The 22,313-nt window shown below is 39.3% G+C and overlaps 2 protein-coding genes across 4 annotated transcripts in view; both read right to left on the reverse strand.

Annotated features, from left to right (window-relative positions):
• The window catches only part of MYRFL (myelin regulatory factor like), a gene marked incomplete at its 3' end in the record, with an annotated part of 44,052 nt that extends 28,897 nt beyond the window's left edge, over nt 1-15,155 (reverse strand). Inside the window, exons 1-5 of the mRNA XM_082073318.1 lie at nt 14,980-15,155; nt 7,694-7,784; nt 1,949-2,016; nt 1,596-1,854; nt 21-112 (exon numbers count right to left, since the gene is read on the reverse strand). Coding sequence (XP_081929444.1) covers nt 21-112; nt 1,596-1,854; nt 1,949-2,016; nt 7,694-7,784; nt 14,980-15,025 — 556 coding nt within the window. The 5' untranslated portion in view covers nt 15,026-15,155. The remainder of the gene's footprint in view (nt 1-20; nt 113-1,595; nt 1,855-1,948; nt 2,017-7,693; nt 7,785-14,979) is intronic.
• A 2,533-nt stretch (nt 15,156-17,688) lies between these two features.
• RAB3IP (RAB3A interacting protein) overlaps nt 17,689-22,313 on the reverse strand; it is a 33,659-nt gene continuing 29,034 nt past the window's right edge. For all 3 annotated transcript variants that reach the window (XM_082057823.1, XM_082057824.1, XM_082057822.1), the window contains 3 exons: nt 20,049-20,148; nt 19,873-19,942; nt 17,689-18,052 (listed from right to left, as the gene is read on the reverse strand). In XM_082057823.1, coding sequence (XP_081913949.1) covers nt 17,970-18,052; nt 19,873-19,942; nt 20,049-20,148 — 253 coding nt within the window. In that variant the 3' untranslated portion in view covers nt 17,689-17,969. The remainder of the gene's footprint in view (nt 18,053-19,872; nt 19,943-20,048; nt 20,149-22,313) is intronic.

Below are 22,313 nucleotides of genomic sequence, written 5' to 3' on the forward strand. Positions count from 1 at the left end.
ATCTCTACACGGTTGCTTACCTTGTCTGGAGTCCTGAGATCGGACTGGAGAATCAGTGGCATCTCCCAATAACTGTGAGAGCTTCCTTTTTTTTCCTGATGCTGCAGAAATACTTTTTAGAAAATACATGTGGCATTACTCATTTATAAGTAGAAATATAGATATCACAGAATCATAACAAGAGAATACCCAGGTATCTCATTCTAACTGTATTGTCATCCAAATTCTGATTTCCCAGGGGGTGGAGATTGCTGTTAACTTTTAAAAACTGAATTATGCAATTTTTCCTTCCAAAATATAAATTACTTTACATTTTCATTTCATACGAATAAAGAAGTTGATCTCTTTTTAAAAATTTACATAGTGAATCCGTGGCATGGTTTTGTCACCTCCTGACATTTGCATTAAAATCACAGCTTTCTTTTAAATAATTGTACTCCACCAAGTGTGAACTCACTTTCCCTCTTATACAAAGCCCACTAGTATCAGGTAAACTAAAGCGTTAATGAGGAGATCTCAAGGGGCAACTGATGGGTAACAGTTCTCCCCTTTCCCAGAAACTGAGATGCAAGGGAAAAACCTTATTCCAGAGTTTTGATATTATAAAATGTGAGCTGGAATATCCTGACAGATGGTCATTTCTTCTGGATGTGGGAAAATACAAGCCAAACTCCAGGCTGTCAGGCCCAGTAGGTACTCAAAATAAGGTTTCTCCATGAGCAGAAGAAAAGCCCACCTGCCATATTGTTATTCTTTTTCTGGGTTTGTTCAAAAGTTCTACACTTATTTAAGAAGTATTTTGTATCTTAATTTCCAATAACTAAAGTATTCCCTCAAAAATAATATGATTTTGACTAACTAGAACCTTCTACTGGAAAACAAACTAATAAAGAAAATAAACAGCTCTACTGAGAAATTCAGGCCCAGCTTCCTTCCCCCTCATCACATTTACCACGTAATTGAGCTCTGTACAGAATAGGAGACAGAGCATCTGCAAGCCCAGGACTAACAATGATGAATTCACATTTCTTTCCCATAACCAGGGAAGTCACCCTCTGGCACACATCAGTCAGTTCATTCTTACTAGGTATCATGGTTGGATGCTTGCACTAGCCAGTGTATTTTAAATAATTAAGCATCCACAGCACGCTGATGTGTGAATATGGCAGATGGTAGATGGAAACAATTTAACTTGCTCTACATAGATATGACAGTTTTGGTTGGTTTTGGTTTTTTTTTTTTCTCTCATGCCACTTGTCAGAACACTTACAACATCCTTACGGACAACTCCCTGCAACAGGTATTGCAAAGTGCCTGAATATTTTTATAATCCAGGTATGAAGCACCTGTTGATCCCTCCTTAGACTCCTAACATTTTTAAAAATTGAAATCCATTCCTACTTCCAATCTGAACTTCAACGTTTTAAGAACCCTCAATGCCAAGTGTCTCAAAAATGTCTAAACACTGCCATCCTGTGGAAAACCCTACACCCACGGGAGACTTTACACCAGTCTTAAGCCATGACTTCAACCAGCTCTACTTTTTTCTTTTTTTGTATCTGTCTCATCCATTTTATAAAAGCTTTATAATTTACCCAGAAATCTGAGATGCATTTGGTTGAAAATATGAATAATTAAAACCCAAAAAGTTGGAGGATGTAGAATTATTCCAAGCAGTCACAGCATTTTCTGTCTTCAGAGAGCAGCCTTGGGGGATGGTGCAAGGATGACCACTGGCACTGGGGTCAGAGTACGTCTCCATCAACCTGCAGGGAAGCTTGCTGGGTGCCACAGCAGATGGGCATGGGAGCTGAGTCTGCAGCCCACTGGGCCATGCAGGGTCATACCATGAGGCTGTAAGAAGTAAACAGACAAGAAAATAAGGAGAAACAAGGGGAGCTGGAGACCTTTCTATGAGGCTGGAAGAGGATAAATTCATGTGACCTACTCTGGAGCTGTGGCGGTGAACATCGTTCTGATCCAGAGTCCGGTGGAGAGTCTGGCAACTGGCTTTGCCTAGGAATGAAAAAGAGATTATAATGTCTACTGGAAGGAGACATGGAGGATGACCACAAGGCAATGCTGAAAGCAGCTGGAAGACCACCACGCTACTGACAAGGGACTTCAGAATTCATTGCTCAACATGGTTGCTGCCCCTACTCACAGAAGCAATGTCACACTTCATCAGACCATCTCCCATGGCCCTCCACCTCTCCTCCATGCACGAAGGCCCCATCTCTACCAGCTCTTGCCCAAACCTCTCCACCATGACCCACTGACTTCAGTCTTCCTTCCTTCCCATGAGTCATTCTTCAGTTATCATCTCCAGATGCACCAGCAACTCTGAATACACAGAGCTCACAAGGGCTTTAAACCCATTCTCTCCAAAATAGAGGTCAAAGTATCTATAGCACCTTCATCTACTAGCAAACTTCATAAGACCTTAGTTTGATCAAAGCACTCTCAGTCACTACCAGATGTTAGTAGGTCCCATTTTAGCACCTTGCTCACCACAGGTGGCAGCCAAAGAGCAGAGGAAAGTGGGAAGTTACCACACACATGGCAAGTGCATTTGCCCTCTTTGAAAGAAGAGATTTCACAAGCTCACGAAAAAGATCCAGAAGCTTAATGTGGGGTTTCCATAGCTCCATGGGCCCATGATGCCTCAGGTCATCAAGGAAGGGATGCAACGTATAGATGGTCTCACTATTGCACAGGTTATTCACAATTGTGAAACATGCACTACAATCCAGCAAGCCAAGCAGCTAAAGCCTGTGTGGTATGGGGGGCAATAGCTGAAGTATAAATATGGGGAGGACTGGCAGATTGACTGTATTGCACTCCCACAAACCCACCACAGCAAGCACCATGTGCTTACCATGGTGGAGACAATCACCGGATGGCTGGAAACATATGCCATGTCCCATGCCACTGCCTGGAACACTATCCTGGGCCTTGAAAAGCAAGTCCTATGGTGATGTGGCACCCTAGAAAGAACTGAGTCAGAAAATAGAATTCATTTCCAGAACAACTTCATAGACACTTGGGCCAAAGAGCATGGCATTGATTTGGTACATCACATCCCCTGTCATGCATCAGCCTCTGGAAAAATCAAACAGTACAATGGACTGTTAAAGACTACATTAAGAACAATGAGTGATGGAACTTTCAGAAACTGGGATTCAAATTTAGCAAAGGCCACCTTGTTACTTAACACCAGTTGATCTACCAGTCAATTTGATCCTGCCCAACTGAAGCTTCCACACACCGTAGAAGGGGATAAAGTCCCTGTGGTGCACATGAAGAATGTGCTGGGGAAAACAGTCTGGGTTACTCCTGCCTTGGGTAAAGGCAAACCCACACATGCAATTGCTTTTGCTCAGGAACCTGGGTGCACATTGTGGAGGACCCCAATGCATACCTCAGGTGGATTTGATTCTGGGTGAGAACACTCTCATGATGTGAATTGTACAGTGGTAATTGCTGCATAATATTATACACCATACTAACAGTATTCAGCAAGTACCTTTCAGGTTAATGAAGAATGAACTTCAACAAAACCGAACAAAGTGCAGCAATGATGGAACCAGATCTGTCTCCAATAACTGGCATCCAGACACCTCCTCAAGGTCAATGCCTCTGATCTGCAAACCATGAGTATGGTCTACAAGTCTCAGATGCAGCATGCAATAATGAGGCAGTCCAACATGACACTCCTTTTTTCCTGCCTGTCCTGATAGAGTCCAAAATCATGGACTCAATGAATATTTCAAAGGAATGCCATGAAATAAGGGAGAAAATATCTGTGTGCATATGTGTGTGTTTATATATATATATATATATATGTATTTAAGATGGCAGTAATTAGTTGAAATGTGTTGGTAAGTGTAAGACCTGAGCATGACATAAATGGTATAGAATAAGGGGTGGAATGTGCTAGGTCAGCTGAGATATGGTTAATTTCCATTCTGCCAGGACCCAGAACTAAAGGTGTTATTCAATACCATATCAGGTCATACTCAGTTACAAAGGGGTGGACCAGGGTGGCAGCCTCTCTTTTCATTCTTTCATTATTGTTATTACTGTTTACTCGTTTTTCTTCACTGTTCTGTTAAACCGCTCTTATCATAGTCCACAAGTTTTGCCTTTATTTTCTGATCCTCCTCTCCATCCACCACGGGTGGGGGAGTGGTAAGTGAGTGGTACATGGTTTTAACTGCTGGCTGGGAGGGCCTGGAGCTAAACTGTGACAGTAATAGGAGGACACGGTCCCAGCCAGGCCAGTTACACTCTGACAGTCATTACAGGAGCTGGGGACTGGAGGCATGACAGAGGAATCCTGGCTGGGAATCAAGAAGTTCCACGTGATACGCAGCCATCTCCTTGCCAAACCCCACAGCCAAGCAGGAGATTTATGTTTTATCACCACTGCCTGGGGAGGTCATCATGGAAGGTCAAACAACCAAGTGTGCTCTGTGATTTTTAGTGTTAACTGTTTGTTACTTAAACAGCTAAATCTCTGAAAACACAACCTCTCCTGATTCCTTTCTAAAGAACTTCAAAAGCACACTGCTCTGTACAAGAACATGCCAGCCCATATTTTCCTGTGCAGCTTTCTCCTGATGTTCAGGCAGGAAGTGGATGTTTCCTCATGTGCAGGTGATACTCCAAGTTTTACTCTCAGCTTGTCTCCCAGCAGCTCAGCCTATTCACATGCCTGAGGCTTGAAGGAAGGTTCTTTGGCACATGTGCTTTATTATATCTCCCTGTGATACCTTGTATTGCTTTTATACTTATGGAGCTTCTCCTATCAGATGGTGTGTAAAGGATAACTCTGTTGGAGCAATACCTGGAACTACACCATAGTTTAAGCTAGGCCAAGTCCTTTGTGAGTAGCTCACGGCAACAAGCAGAGGTTCCCACACTATGTAACAAAACCATTTCATTCCTTCTGCTTTGAAAACGGGAGCATCCTAACACCACAGGCTATGCTTCTTTCTCCAGTCCACTGAGGGCACAGGTCTGTCACATCCCCCATTTCATTTTTCAGCCGATGATGGTGCTTTCAAAGCAGCTTACGGGAGGGAAAATCCTGTGCCATCTGAGTGCCATTTGAAGGAACTGCAGAGCGTCCCTCTGTTACATTAGGAACAGATGGAGGTTCAAAAAACGGACTTTTAGCCCTTTCAGGTATTTATATGAACTGTAGGTTCAAACATTACTCTGAAGCACTACCTGGAAGACAAGTGCTTAAGATGCATAGTAGGCTAAAAATGCTAGAGCAGAGAATGGATGACAGAAATTGTGTGAGGCACATCTCCTTCACTAAGGCCCAGTGTTGTGGCAGAGCTTGAGTAAAATAAAATTGCTTAAGGGGACACCTTCCTCTTCAGAAAACACATGTGTTCCCACATACAAATATTTTCAAGCATCAGTGGAAAATTTCCATCACCTGATTTTCAGTCTAGTGTTTCTGCTTCAGGTTTTGTATTTTGAGGTTGGACGGCATGAAAGAGAACAGATTGCGTTTTGGTCACAGCCTATTACTTTTGATGTGTTCTTGTGTATTTCCTAATGGTATCGCTACAGGTTTTCTGACATATTGCATCCACAAGCCTGCATTTTGTGTTAGCTTCAACTACATGATTACTCTTAAAAAATAAAGATTTCACATTAGAATAATCTTTAATTTCCTTCAAAACAAATTTTCTAATGCTTTTAAATACCATGTCTACTGCTCTAAACATTGTTTTCAAGTTTCAATAGAGAGTTAGTAAACATTTGATTTTTTTTTATGTGGGATACTTGACCCATAGCTACTGAATTCCAAATTCCTTGTAAAATTTTAAAAGACACATCCGTGAAAGTCTAAAACTTCCTTTCACGTTCATGTTCCTGGTTTCAAACACTGTCTCAGCTACTCAATTTCTGCTTTAAGTTAGAGTAGTTCAGTAAGATATGGAGACAAACACTTTCTAGGACAAATAAAGTATTTGTAAAGTACAGAGGTAGTAGGGATATGTCTCCAAGTTAGAACTTCGCTCAAACTGGTATCGTGCATCTTAACGAAAAAATATTCTTTAGTTTAAATGATTCTGTATTACAGACATAGTATAGCAACTAAATGTCTACTTAGAAAAGGACGTGCAGCCCTTGTTCTCCTTTCACCACTCACAAGTAAGCTGTTACTGTAGGAGAAGATGACAAAATTCCATGGTGCGCCACGTGTGATGTAAGAGATGAATAAATGTAACATGGATGGCCTGTCTGGTGTAAGAAAACCTTTAATGGACACTTCTAGATGTACCCAAGACCTTGGTGGTAACTGCGCCCTTTTCACTGCAGTCTGCATTCTGCATTGCACATGCTGTTACGTTGATCTGCATTATATATATATATATATATATATATATATTAAGGATTTAGTCTTTTTCTACTTTGGCATGTTTTAGCAAGTTCCTTTATGAGATTCTGTTTATGTACAAATAGTCTGCAACACAGAAAAATACTTCATAATTTTACTTTTAGAGATCTAGTGATTCAGTAAATGTTCTTCTTAATCCCATAATTAATAAAGTCTTACTGCAGTATCAGTGTAAAATCCTGTTGAGCCTCCAAACCCATAGTAGCTTTAGAGATTATTTTCTTGCATGTAAATACTTAGTAGCACTTGAACTATAATATCCAACATATCTAAGCTACATAATAGCATATATGTATACACATTTATATTTCTGCTATGGTTTATGTATAAAAGCAAAAGAACAGCCTTTTAAAGTTGTCATACAGGAGTTCAATAACCTGTTTAACCTGGTACATGTGTAGCTACTTGAAAAATAAAGGTTATGTATAATTATATACAATAACCTCTTAATTCTGCTTTAATTTTATAGCATGGCAGAGAGAGAATAAATTCATTAATCATGATTTAGAACAGGTAGAAGGCTATTGAACCCACTGTAAGTAAATATTTGTGCTGCTGAGTGTGGCCAGAATGAAAAAAATCCAGTGTTTAACTATTTTTAAAGCATCCCCTCTTGCTCTGTTTCTTGGCAAGTGCAACTGTCAGCCCATTAATAGTGTTTTGTGTTGAGCAACAGGGATCTGACAGTTGTCTAGATGAAAGACTTGGGTTTGAAGTCTTTGACAGATCTGCGTGGCTTAACTTTCCACCCTTGTCCGCGACCCTTTGCATTATGTATCCTTTGTATCTCTTACAGTTAGTGTCAGAAGAGATTAATGAACAGTTTATCTGTTATGAGTGAAGCATTAGGATGAAAACAGTAGCCTTGCTTCCCCCAAACTGGGAGGTTTAAATTATTCTCTCAATTTATTATACATTAGTCTCACATCACTTATTCTGTCCATAAACACTAAACTAGCACTTACTGGAATGTTAAAATAGCAGCTTTACATTTAATGCCACAATTAGTATAACAGCTGTGAATTACCCCAGACTTCATTATCATTCATTCTGTTGGACAAGACAACCATATTTCCATTACTGCTTGTAATTAATTTTTCCAAGTCTTCTTAGACAGCTGCAACTAAGTAACAATATCAAGAGAGACACAATCCTCTTAAACTCAGATTTCAGGTCTGATCCTTGCATTCAGATTTTATCATGGTACTAATGAAAACAGTTTAAGAGATGTTGGTAAGGAGAGGAGGTACATGTTCCTATAATACTTACAAAGTTCCAAACTCTAGGTCACTACTGATGAATTCTTCCAACATACTTGTATCCACCATGGGATTCTCCAAAGCTCCATGGACATCTTTCCCTAAAATTAAAAACGTTAAAATGATGGAAGTTATGAGAGTTTAACTGAGAGGGAATGATCAGTACTTCAGAGTGAGTTGCACTGCCTGCTCTCCTGCACAAAGGAAAACCCAAATCCATCCTGTCTGTGTGCAGCAGGTGCATCACACTTCTGGCTTTAGTTACTCTGGGAGAACGGATGATGCATAATTCAGAGTAAAAGAGGATGTGCAGGGGCAGATGAAGACACAGCAGCACCAGGCAAACACCAGTTCATGCACAGCACTAGGGCTTCACTGAGTCACCACAGCAAGAGTATGAAAGGGACCAGTCTGCAACTGGAATCAGGGGGTTTGAAGATAACTTCGTGCTCTGGTACGTTGTGATCAAAAGAGGGGATTCGGTCAAAGCTCAGACATTGTCACACACAGATCCACTTTATGTGTTTGTACCGCAAGTGAGTTTCTGAAACACTCAGTTTAAAAATCCACCATCCTGAGCCTAAAGAAAGCAAAAATAAAGCCTTAGAAATGTCTGGTGGCTTCCTTTCATTCTCAAAAAAAACCAGCCCACTAACATGTTAAATGTATTAATAAATAGAAAGGTTCAGTACTTTGTCCTTTGTTGCTTGGTAACTGAAGGCTATAAACAGATTTTATGATTTCAAATCCTCCAGAATTCATGACAACTTTTGAGGAAAGTCAGCCGGAACTCTCTAAAAAAACAACAAAACCAAACAAACAGCACTTCTTTGTAGGCTCTCTACCTCTCCAGCAAGCCTGCCATAAATACGGGTGCGGCCAGTCAAAAAGCAAATAAGATAAGGACATTCAAGTTACTGCTGTCTCCAGCACTGGCTCTGCCCACTGCCACCCACGATAAAATGGATGAGCCTACAAATCTCAAACTGCGTGGCTCAGCCCCGAGCATTTGCCCTCAGGTCTGCCGCAGAGTAGAATACAGAAGGTTAATCCCTGTCATTGGGCACAGGAGCAGTAACTGCCTTTGGTGCTTTTACTGTTTTCCCACTGTGCTAACAGCAGACACATGCATGGTAAGAAGTCATATCATAACTTTTTGTTGTTGTTTTTTTTTTTCTGATGTCTCTTGTCCAACATGGCTCCTTCTTCTCCAGTGTTTAGACATTATTTAACTGCAAGCAGCATCTAAAAATCCACTTTGACCACCTCGCACAGGAATTCCCTCATGTGTCCGTCTTAATACATAAATTCACATTGCTAATAAACATCTCCTGAATTGCTGTGGTCACAGATTAATCTAGACATTGTTTGCTTATTGCTGCTGCAGATTTAATTTTGGCTGCCTTTCACTGAGATAGCAACTTGCACGTGTGCTACTGATAGATCCTTGCTCTCCAATATACTGGTGTTGTACACAAACCTTCGCACACCAGAGAAGAGCAGATTCGATAGGTGCAGCATACTTGCCTCAGCAAAATTATAACACAGGAAATCTTTATGTAGCAGCAAAGCATTTTGAAAACCAGCTTGAGAGTACAAGAGAGCCTGGCTTTCCTTAAAAGCCTTCCTCGAATTTGTTGTATTCTCATCTTTTCTTTCTTCATGTCTGAATTTAAGATATCCCCCCTTGAATCTCAAGCCGTTCTCCTTTTGCTAATGTAATTCACAGGAAAATGATTCAATCACTTTCTCCTCCTTTTCCCCATCTGTTCCTCCTTTTCAAATTGCCTGGACCTCATGCAGAACGATATAATTTTGTTATTAACGTGAGGCTAGAGGTCAGATACAAAGAGTTTTTCCTGTAGCACAAAAGCAAGAACTCCTTATTTTGACCAAGGTCAGAAACAAGGTCTTTTGAAGGACAGCTATCAATCCAACAAGGATAGGACCTTCAATAGACTCCAGAAACTGTCTCTGTTGCTAGGTGGTGACAACAGCAACAGGTATCATCCCCTCCTAATCTCTCCACTTTGCATAGTTAAATGGATAAGAGGAGAAGAAAGAAGTAATTCTGTGCTGAGAGAGGAAGGAACCACACCAGGAAGAAGATAGGCAATTAAAGCTTCGTGATACAGGTGCACAGAAGAACCAGCACATTTGGACACTGTGTCCAGCTTAACTTCAATAACTTTCTTCCTTTCTGAATGTACTTTCCTAGTCTGTGGCACCATGCGCTTGAATTGACACCTGTTTCAGCAGGGGAGGAACTGTTGGATCATATGCAAATTTATTGTTTATTATTTGTTATTTTTTAACCTGCGTGTATGTCACAGGACAAGCCCTGGTGAGAGGTCCCTGAGAACACGCAGCTTCCTGGGCAGAACCACGTGCCTGGCTAAGAACTGCAAGACTATGTGGAGTCAGCAGCTTTTATCAGCTTGTACTCAGGGATCTCTGCTCCCAGTCCACACTCCACACCACAACGTGCCCAGGCAACTGTGGGAACAGTCTGCACCAGGTGACACAACTCAAGTGTCACTACACAGAGGACTCTCAGGTGCTGATGAAAATGAAAGGCCAAGACAGTGACTGGGGTTTCATACATGGTTGTTTGCAGAACAGAGACTGCAGTCATAGGCAGCACATGACTGTGTTTTTTCCCCATTTCTTCCTAAGCCTGATATTCTCTTGTTACCTCTCCTTCAACCTCCAGTCTAAAGGCTGTCAGTTCTACCCCTGGCTTCTGTTTCACTGTTCATTCACTCCTAGCCTGTCCCTATTCCCAGCCCTAAGCCCCCAAGGCCAGGTCTGAACCCCAGGCTCCTAATCTGACAGCTGCTTGCTTCATCTACTCTTGCAGAGACATCCTCTCCTTTCCTCCAGTCATAAAACCATAGTCATCTGGCTCCTGAGCTTCACTTTATACTCCACGCTGCTGTAGCCAACAGTCTCAACCCCCAAATTACCTGCCTTGCTTAATTCTCCCAGCACTTCCATGTAGTGCCTTACATCCCACTGCATTTAAATCAGTTGCCTCATTTTGATTAGTATCTAAACACATAGTAAAGGATGGTGGACAGAGAACCTATTGGAAGGAGTTTCTGGTTCTGTGTTATTGCTAAGCTTCTGCTTAACAACATTTCATACTACAACAAGGTTACCCACCTGGTTGACCAAGGGAAGCCAGTTGATGTAGTCTTTTTGGATTTCAGTAAAGCCTTTGATACTGTCTTTCACAGTATCCTCCTGGACAAGATGTCCAGCTGGATAAACACAAAATGCAGTGGGTGAGCAAGTGGCTGATGGGCCAGGCTCAAAGGGTTCTAGTAAATGGGGTTACGTTGGGCTGACAACCAGTCACTAGCAGGGTTCCACATGGATCCATCTTAGGGCCAGCACCCTTCAATGTCTTCATAAATGACTTAGACTCAGAACTTGAGGGACTGTTTAGCAAGTTTGCTGATGACACAAAGTTATGGGAGCTGTCGACACTCTCGAAAGCAGAGAGGCCCTGCAGAGAGACCTGGACAAATTGGAGAACTGGGCAATCACCAGCCGCATGAAGTGCTGGATTTTGCACCTGGGCCATGGCAACCCTGGCTGTACATACAGACTGGGGCACAAGATGCTGGAGAGCAGCTCCATGGAGAGGGATTTGGGGGTTCTGGTCAATGTCAAGTTGAACATGAGCCACAAGGAGGTTCCCAGCCAAGTCCAGCTATTTGTAGTAAAATCTGTGTTAAGAAGTCAGCCATTCTCTACAGGGAATAATCCTTAAATAACACCTTGAGATGTAAAAATGACATTGAGAACATGGTCAGTGCTTCTTAATACCTGCTTGCTGAAAGGACAAATTAATGTTTGCTACAAACTCTTGCAACTTGAGGGAAAGGTTTTCATCTGAAGATACTTGACCATTGTGGGCAAAGAGGTCTCAACACTTTATGAGCTCCACTATATAGGCTCAGCGAAAAGTCCAGTTGAACTTCATGGACTTACGCAATGGTAACGCCTACTTAGGGGTCTGATAGTTCATAAGCTTCTTTCAAGCTAAAGAACTCAGAATACCCATCACTATTTAAACTGTTCAAGATAGTCTGGTTCATTTTGATTGGAACAGACCTGGAGTCATTAATAAAAACTGCTGCGCCAGCAGAGCTATGGACAAGAAGCAGGGAGACCTACAACACTCCAGCTGGTAAGAAGTGAGCTTGTGTCAAGATTGGGTTTTCCCCAAAGCAACATTTTCTGGAGAAACAGATTACATTCCTCATTTCATCTTTTATTCCTTTTTCAATCTCTCATCCTTAAAATGGTATGTAAACCTTTGCGTTTTAAGTGGTTTGTGTTTAATGGTATGTTTGTTCTGGGGTTTAATTTATTTTCCAAGAGCCCAAACTATGCTCAGTGTTACCCATGCAGGAGTCATGAGCATACAAAGAAAAGGTGATTACACTAAGAGACCTCTTTAGATCACAGAGAGCACAGAGACCAAACACACACATTTCAAGTACCTCAATGTACCTTCCAACAACAACAAAAAGAGAAAACTGAATTTAACAGTGTAACTAGGTCAGCTTTCATTCAATTCCTGAACCCATCGATAACATCAGCAAGAGCAGCTTGCTTGGCTGTACATAGACAGGCAGAAGAGCTACTCAAGAGCTCTGACCATCCCTTGACAGATTGGAACTTATCGATGCAAAATTACAAATGTTTAAAATTTAAAACATCAGTCTCAACAGAAATCATAGGGGGAAAAAAAGTGCAAAGGTGAATTCTCTACTGTGGGAGGAGTGAAATAAGACAGGAAAGACAAGAACTTCCCACAACAGCCACACCACCAGAAAAAAGCCATTTCCTTGAAAGATAAAAAGCCAAGGTCAAATCCCAGTGAGAGACATATCTAATCTAAGAGGTCTATTATTTATTGAAAGTCTTGATAGGCAGGAAAAGCAGCATTATCTCATTTTCCTTGAAAAAACGTTTTTCAGACTGTCCCCTCTTAATATTGCAAATGTGAGTTTATCTTACTACTGAGTGTCAAAACAAATATGCACTGTAAAGAACTAAAGCAACAGGGTGAAAAGGACCCTATTTCTCATGTGTTTCAAATAATCTTACAAAACAGATCTACACACGTGTTCAGGTGCCAGCTGATGCATTTGGAAGCCAAAACTGAAGCACCGATGAAGCAGAGAGACATCCTCAGGGGAGGCATTCTCCACTTGATACTGCAGGATTCAGCTTTTTTGTAGCCTTGAAAGACAAATTCTAACACTCCTATGACAAATCTCGGAGGCCAACAAGTTAGAATGAGTTTACTGCTCTTGCCGCACGAGCTGGCATTCTAAAGCCAACCCACAAGCTGTACTGGCAAAGTTGGAGAGAGGCCACCAGTTAAAGTTGGCCTTGCATTCAGTGAAGCTAAGCCCTGCTTGAAAATAATGCAAAGCCCGCTTTAAATGAGTTTGCTCCCCTTCCACGTTTACCTGTGGTTTAACAGCAAGAGGACAGGAGCTACTGAATGATAGAACAATTAGCTCTTTGTAGCCTTAATGCAGATAATCACAGAATCACACAGAATCGACTGGGTTGGAAAAGACCTCAGAGACCATCGAGTCCAACCCTTGGTCCAACTCTAGTCCATTTATTAGATCATGGCACTAAGTGCCATGTCCAATCTCAGTTTAAAAACCTCCAGGGACGGTGAGTCCACCACCCCCCTGGGCAGGCCGTTCCAATGCCTGACCACTCTCTCTGTAAAGAATTTCTTTCTAATATCCAGCCTAAATTTCCCCTGGCAGAGTTTAAGCCCATGCGCCCTTGTCCTATTGCTAACTGCCTGGGAGAAGAGACCTATCCCCACCTGGCTATAACTTCCCTTCAGGTAGTTATAGAGAGTGATGAAATGATAATGAAATTCAGCCATCCAACAGCATCCCTGCACAGCGTTAGCAGAGCTTCGTTGTATTCTAAGGCTGCACAGCACAACCACACGAAGTTACTGAAGGAACAGAACTTTCCAATACGTTGTATTTTTCCTGCTATTAATTGGAATTGGCAGGGCTTCTCCCCCTCACACTGGCCCAGACAGATGTTCTACCAAACTACCTTCTAAAAAGAGTTAACTGAGTAATTCTAGAATTAAAAATAATAATTCTAGCTAAAGAGTTCATACAGGTAAAATATCTGAGATACCTTCTACGATCAAAGTACTGTTGTCACAAAAGCCAACCACAGAACGCAGCCCATCCTCTCTAGAGTCCTGTTTTCCAAGTCAGTTCTTAAAAATTTTTCTGATGAGGCTTTTTTTTTGTGTAATTCGTATCCAATACTATTTTGAGTATTTAACAGCTATATAGTGCAGTACGTGAACAAATAACTAAATAAAACCAAGTGCTATGTTGCTGAAAGCAAAGCCAAGTATGCTTGTTGGCTTTTGATCTCCATGACTTCAAGTGAACATAAGAAACACAGTATTAATTTGCTAAAATCTATAAATGCCACATTTGCTGGCTAGCAGCACTAGACTGTGGTTCACTGGTTTGAATATCTCGGCTTAAATACATTTTCTTAATCCATGCTGATGAATCATTAATTTCCTAGTTTGAAACTAAAACTCCAAAGTTGGAATCGCCACCTCTTGCTGAGACCAGAGTGCCAGAGGAAAAACAAACAAATAAACGCCCTTCACTTATTCAACACAATGGAAATTAAATGCGGGGAGGGGGGGAATTGCTGTTATCTAAACCAGAAAAGGTAGGTTCCCAAGTTACTTTAAGATCAGTATCACATGAATACCTGGCACAGGTAATAGAAGGAAAACATATACAGAAATAGAAGTGTAAACTGGAGGACAGGAAAATACATAAGCCTTTGAACAGCCATTTTCAATCACATTATGGCAGGGCCTGAGAAATGCAGTTTTATTATGGAATCTATTAGAAAGTAAATTCTGTGGCAAGAGAATGGCAGAAGACTAATGACAACTGCTTGAACCTAAGGCAGAAAGACAGATTCCAGCCAAAAGACAATAAAAACTGAGTTAAACTTCTCAGAAGGACCCTGAGGATCTGGCACAATTCCCACAATTAGAATTTGGCCATTTTGGAAGAAGGATTATTAATGGACAGAAGAACCTCTTCAACCTGACATGGTACAATGGAGCAGGGAGGGAGCTCTCTAACATCATGAAAATCACCATGATTTCAGAAGTCATAAATGGCAAGGAGGCCTCAGCCACTTCCCAGTTTTCCTTGCTGGAAAGGCTCTCTCCTAAAATCAGACTCTCACCTTCAAAGAACTGCTGCAAGGCCTCATTTTCTCCCACCACATCCATGAAAAGCCAGTAGAAGTGTTTTGCTTTCCTGCTGCTTGAAGAGTCCCGCTGGGGAAAACACACCGTCACTCTCCCAGCTGATTACAAATGTGCCAAGGGACGCATCACATCGCTGTCGGAGGTTCCAATGATTTCGTCCCAGCTGGTTTCATTCCTTCATAACTAGAGCCAGGTCTATACTTAAACTCTGCTACATGTAAAGTAGAATCTGACAAAGCTTTTGAGGCAAGAGGAAGGCAACAGGCATTCTTCCGTTCAGTACGTCAAATGTTCTTGGTTTAAGGACCTTTGGTCCCGGTACTAATCATAATTACGCATGCGCAAAAAATGCGACAATAAAAATTACTTATCTTGTCTCTGTACTTTCACACAGGCGAGGTAATTAATAATACTGATGAAAGGAAAAGTAATCAAATATGCAAGAGCAAAGCTATCACTGGTTTCACCATATGCACCATCCCATTTAAGCAGTTGAGCATCAGACTATCTGGTTGCTCTAAAAAAGTTATACCTCCCAGCAGTTTAACTATATAGAAGCAGAACTTGTACATTATTAAGAAAACTAAATTCCAGACTAACCTGTTTGTCTAAGGTAACAATGAAAAACATATGTGAAATCTGCACATTGTACAAAGGTCTTTTAAGACTGGTAGCAAACACTATTTCACTTTATTTAAATTGATCTTCGTACACTGAAAATTGCTGCTGTTCTGTCCCCTCCTAAGAAACAGGAGAAAAATATTCAGCGATTTTGCATAGGCATCTGTAAGACGCATTTGGATGTGAACAAAAGCTTCAGTGAAGTCAAGCAGTCTGGAATAAGGCCATTTTCTGAAGTGGTTACATTCACCAGACAAATAACTGTTGTGCAATGTTTACAAGCCCCAGACACTCACAGTGACACAGGCTTCTCCTGACAGGCAGCTTCTATTAGAAATAAAGAAAAGAATTTGGGGGAAGACAAAAAAAAATACAGAAGCAAGCTGATCAGTATTTATATCATGTCGATGTAACTTAGCTACATTGGGTACACCCTTGTAGTCCCTAGTACAAGAAAATAAAGAAAAACTTCAGATATCATTTATGCCTTGACACTACTGCGTATGGAACAGACCCTTCCCTCTGCTTGAATGAGCAATGCTTATAAAGGATTATTAAGTTAGAATAGCGGCAACTATCAGCTATCATTAAACTACTGTTAGCTAATCTTGGAAACAGCTTGATTTCATTATGTAAACTAAGGATTAACAATCATTTAGGAAGCATTTATGAGCCTAACATAAAATGTAATACCAACAAATACAGTTTGTTCTTTAAGAGTGAGTAAAACCACACTTCCTTAGTATTATTGAAATAATAAACAACTTTTTAACAATTGAACACAGAGTTCTTCCAGGTTTCTACAGTCAGAACCAGTGACTGGAGATTGATGAAAATATTTCATCAGTACTGAAATAGCCCAGGTTGGACATACTCCATTACTAGTAAAATATTTCGGTACAACTGTTTGTTTTAATCTTAACATTGAAATGTCTGGTCCAAGCCAACACTTGCAAAGTGTTTTCAGGCACATAGACATGTAAGCAACACAAATATGGTATTAAATTTCACTGCTCATTCTATTTACTTTTGTAAAAATGAAGACTGCTCCAGTAAGGTGGTGATGTTATTTTTCTTCTGCATCAAACAAAATAAATCTGTATTCACCAAGCCCCCATGATGCTTCTTGTTAAAGAACTAACTATATAAACTTGCTTTTACTTCTAATTTGTTAGTTTACCTGCCAATGCTTTAATCTTGGCTGTAATTGATAAACAGCTGTCATGATCAAGATCTAGTCTTTTTCCAAAAGGGGTTTTGCACAACAGGTCTACCACGTCCTCACAACTACGTGCCTTGTAACCTCATCAACTGTCTGCTTTAAGCTCAGGCCATGTCCAGGGAAAAAGGACCACCTGAACTTGAAGTGCAAAAGTAGCACTTGAAGACAAAAAGCATCTTCCTTAAGAAGCCACGATCCGTTTTTGGTTTCTCTTTGTAACAAATTGTGTGTGTGAAGAAAATACTAACAAACATTAGATGGAAATTATCATCAGCATCTTAAAGAAATAAAGTAAAAGATATTTTCCAGTTTCCAGGACAGCTGTGGGAAACTGATGTTATAAAACATTGGAAACCGGAAATCCCCAAAAAGCAAGGGGGGAAGGGGGAAATCATTTAAAGTAAAGGAAAAATTCTAATGGAAGAGGGGAAGGGAAAGTTTTTAGCAGTCCAAGAGGGCTCAGGACAGATTTCTAACCAAAGAGTGAACAAGGAAATTTTACTGTTCCTTGGTCTTTGAAAAGCACCATACTTTAGAGAGAAGATATCCAGATTTATTATGCTGTTGACAATTCACTGTATATGCTTCTCTTCTTACATTGTTTTAAATAAGAAAAATATAGGAAACCTGCACTTTAAAGAATTCTACATTTTCCTAATTGTCTGTTCACGGTATTGGTACACACATAGAGAGATACATGCATGTAGCTAAACACCACAGTGAAGAAACTATCAGGCATTTATTCCCTCTTCACAAAATCATGTCAGTTTTACATGTTTAAATGACTTACCAAGGAGGTTCACATCACTCCGCACCACAAAGAACAGAGGACAGACACTGCTTCAGACTAACACTTTAATCAAAGGTTTTGTTTTTAAATGTAAATTACAATCACTAATACACCCGCAAGTGCTTACCACATTTGTTCAACTAAATATTATATGTACGCATATACAGCATAGGTCAGTTTAAAACAATCACAGTAATTCTTAGTGCAACCTGCAGAAGGAGAAAGATCTTGGACCCACTTTGTGGAAATAAATATCAAGTGACAAAAAAAGATTCAGCAATTTTAATTATGTATATTCAATGAAGTTCATGCATGCGCAAGAGCTAAAAGATTTAGAGCTCTTCCTTGTAAAAGCCAAGTTTTGCTAGTGACATCTCTCTTCTCAGCTGCATAACTTCCCAGAACATCTGATCCACTAAAAAAGAAAAGACAGAAATATCACTAAACATACTGAATTTGTATTTTATTTTAACTGATGTATACAGGCTGCCTCACTGTACATCAGTTTAGGGGAAACTGAGAAGTAACAAACATCTAGTAAAACCAGAATTAAAATCTGTGAGGGCTATTTATGCTTGGTTGTGACATAAGTTGTTATTTATTTTAAAAATTCTAAATGATGGTCCTATAAAAATTCACCAAATTTTAGGATATTTCTTTTTAAATTGGGGAACAAAAACACATTAGTACTTTTTGTCAGTTTCAACTAATTGCTGTTTCCCCATTTAATTGCCCAACCCCTCGACTCATTTTCTGTAAAATCAAAAGACTGCAAGAAGAAAAATGTAGAACGTGCTGGATAAGAATTGTTTCATCAGAGAATCTGTAATTTTGTTATAATTAGCATGAGTGTCTACATTCTTCTAAAAGTACTGTTGAAATATTTACATAAAGCTACAAATGCAAATTCAATGTTTTAATGGTAAAGTGACCACTGAGCTGCAACACCAAACTCAAGTTTTTTCAAAACTTCTTGTGAAGAATAAATAATTCTGGTGATGCTGAAAATATTGCATTATTTGATGGAAAAATATTAATTTCTTTATCTCAATAGCAAAGTAATCAAATTTTAGTTGAAACTATGTAGGTCCTCTTGATCAAATTAAAAGCCTTTTAACTATGAACCAAATTAAAACTTAAATAACACATTTTCAAGACCTTCTGCAATGCTGGTACATCAGTAAAAATCACCACCATTTGAAGGTTTTATTAAACATAATTTAGTGCATGAAACAGGTGAATTTCTGGTGAATTCCAAGAAAAAATTCCCTTTGATAAGGGAAGTTAACAGCATTATTTTTTGTAAGCAATGGTCTATTTATCACCTCAGGAATTAAGTAAGTAGGTGTACAGTGTGTATATTTTCATAACCATCTTCTTTCATATGGACATACTGAAACTGAAAAACACAGTTAAGAAAATTCCTGAACTTCTGAATTACTAGGCAGATAAAGTTTAAATATGCAGTTGTTGGATATGCTATATTGACAGGTACAAAGTGACCAGGTATTTCTGGTAGGGAAAAAAACAAAACACAACACAACAGTCTGAAGTAATGGCAGTGAAAACCATATATCCTTTTTGGGGTGAGGGATAATCAAGCCTTACATTGTCAGATATATTTATAACCAGAGCCCTAAATCAAGACACTTTGCAACGCTGCAGCAATGACCAACACCTCATTCCTCGGCTGCACTCAGATGAATGATTACAGTACAGTTTCCTGTTTATTTCTTACATATTAACCTAAAATACTGTCATCCTTGCCAGTTCTTCCTGAAAGGTAGCCTGACAAGAAAGGCTGTCTGAATTCTCCATGCATGAAATAAGAAGACACACCAAAACACCAAGTAAAAGAAATAAAAATGGCCCAGATGAAACCAAAAGGTTTTTTTGGGCTATAGCGTCTCCATATTCTGTGAAAGAAACTATTTTTGAACACTGTGTGGAAAAACTGTAACTTCTCTCATTGCAGAATTTTTCATAACATTACTTACTGAATAACATAAGGGGGTTTTAAATAGACTAAAATTCACTGCTTTTTAATTTTTTGTTAAAATTTAAAAAAACTTCAATGAAGAGTGGGATATCATCAAATTCTCATAATCACAAGAATGACTACAGATAGTTTTCCTGTAATGTCAGGTCACTGCCATTGTGCACAGACAGCAAGTTTCAGGCACATGGGCTATGTAAATGCCTATTTATATATGCCAAACACAATTTCCTACTCACCATCTTGCTGCTTCAACAGTCCTTGCTGGATGTATCGAATATATGTAAAGAAGTTACACACAGAAGTGATCTGTATCCATATAAAAATAAAGGTGGTTAACATAATTCTCTATAATGTTATAGAAAAATAACTGCATAACTACTACTCAAAATGAAATCACAGTAAATTCACTTACCCTGTAACGACAGAAAGGAGAAATGTAGTAATAACTGCTTGAATCTCCTAATTTGATTCTATGCTTGCATGACTTACTTTGTCCACTGAGAGCACATTTCCTACAAAATAGAAAGTTTGCATGATTTAATGAACACATCTGACATTAATATCTAAACACATGCATTTTAAAGTGTTAATGTAATTGCTTCATATTGGCACAGATACTTGAGTCTCTGCCTTCATTTTACAAGTTGCAATTATTACATTATGTTGTCAACTATTTTAGATCCACAAGGATTAATTTCGCTTTAGTACTGTGATGCATTTCTGATTTTTAAAACTTACTCCAGGTCTGGTCATGTACTTGGTGTATTTGCTAATTTAAGTTGGCTTGATAACACTGGAACAGTGGGATTTCTTTAATTAACTCTTCATATGTGAAATAAAGATTGTTTAAATTCTCAGTTGATGCCAACATTCAAACATTTTTTTTAAAATGCTGCTTCATGTTACATTTCATCATAAAAAAATATCAGCCCTACAGAATAACAGTAATTCTCTGAAGGCCCTCTCAGACCTATTCTAAGACCAGCTTTGCATTTATAACCAAACTGAAATAATATTTTATATTCAGAGTATAAAATAATTTATGACAAAGGAAAACAGGCTGTCTGGCAATAATTGTCTCCATTGCCATTAAAAAAAAAAAAAGTAAAATAAGATAAAATAATCAAATTTACTTCTTCTGTAGTATTGCATGTATGTCATACTTAGGAACAAGGAAAATTCAGTAGTCAACCATGAATCCCTCACAAAAAAACAATTCAAGAAAAGGCCAAGAATTAAAAAAAAAAAAAAAATCCTCCAACATTCTTTAGAATTCTTTAGAAAAAGAAGGTTTAAATCTCTTGAAGCAACTGCTATTAATATAACCCTAATAACGTAAATAAAACAGAAATTGTATTTATTTGGAATTTCTATATGCAGCATGACAGATGAAGTGGGTTGTCATGGCATCCCCTGTTTCATTGATTTTAAAAGCTGTTGGCTCCTTCCCTTCCATTTCTACCTCATGAAATTGGGGAGTCTAAGAACAAGCAGCCCTTCAAAAGTGAGGCAAAAATTACTAAGCTTCTGTAGTCCTAAACAGTGGCTCAGAGTCCCCTTTAAATAGGCTGCAGCTGGTCCACAGAACCATATAAGACAAGAGAAAATTGAAGAGAGTATATGATTTTCCATAGCAATTTATGAGGACTGACAGCAGCCTATTTATCCAAGAACTCCTGCAACAGCTGAAGCAAGCTGATCACAATTTCAGTCGAGCTTTTGTGAGAAGACAGACAGCCTTTCAGTGCTAGGAAAATAAAGCCTTTTTTTCTTTTCCCTTCTGGCTATAGAATTACCTTCTATATGTTATCTCCCATCGCACTGGGTTAAATGCTGGCACGATGGTTCCTACTAATGGCTCAGCTCTGTGCCGCACAGCACACACGCAGCTGAGCGCTTTGTCCCCCATGGGGACAGTTATTCCAATCCTGTGGGGAAACCCAGCTGCCTTACATTAAGGCAGCACTTACTACTCGCCATCACAGGCACCATTCAGCAGCTCCTATATCAAGAACCTTTCTGCACTATTATCACAGATCTCCACTCCTTATTTTGCTGTTGGGCGATTACACACTACTTTATGCATCTGTTCCCCCATTTCCCCCCTGCCCCAGGCAGTAGTACAATAAAATAATTCCTTTCAAAACTTTACTCTAGTTTTTGTTATTATTTATTTACAGTTTGCCTGTGTTTTGTTACCTATTTGAAAACATGGTTACAATAAAAATAGTGCTTCGCACCATATAAAAATAAAAGTGTCAAACCACTACTCAGATTTAGCAAAAACTGGAACACCTGTTTTCCATTCAGTGCCAGTAATCATGGATAAGGCAAAGCACATATGCTGTCAAATTACACTTAAATACTGCATATTCCCTACCTATTACTTATCTACAAGCAATACTACGCTTTTTTTTTTTCTACATGACAGCAGGCAAAGGGAGAAAGGAATACGCTGTGCCTTTTGATACATGTAAAGTAACTAAATTACAATTTGTGCCAATTATTTAAGAGTTACATAAGTTCTAATCAAAAATTTCTCTTACGCTGGAGAAAATAGGTTAAAAAACTCGTAAGACTTCTGAATGATGCAACTGAGTCTCCTGTTTTTGCGTAAGTATTTTATCATGTTAAATCATTGGGAAGTTTCTTGAACAGCAATTATTTTAAATCAATT

This window comes from Streptopelia decaocto (assembly GCF_964273445.1).
Source record: "Streptopelia decaocto genome assembly, chromosome: 1".
Lineage (NCBI taxonomy): Eukaryota > Metazoa > Chordata > Aves > Columbiformes > Columbidae > Streptopelia > Streptopelia decaocto.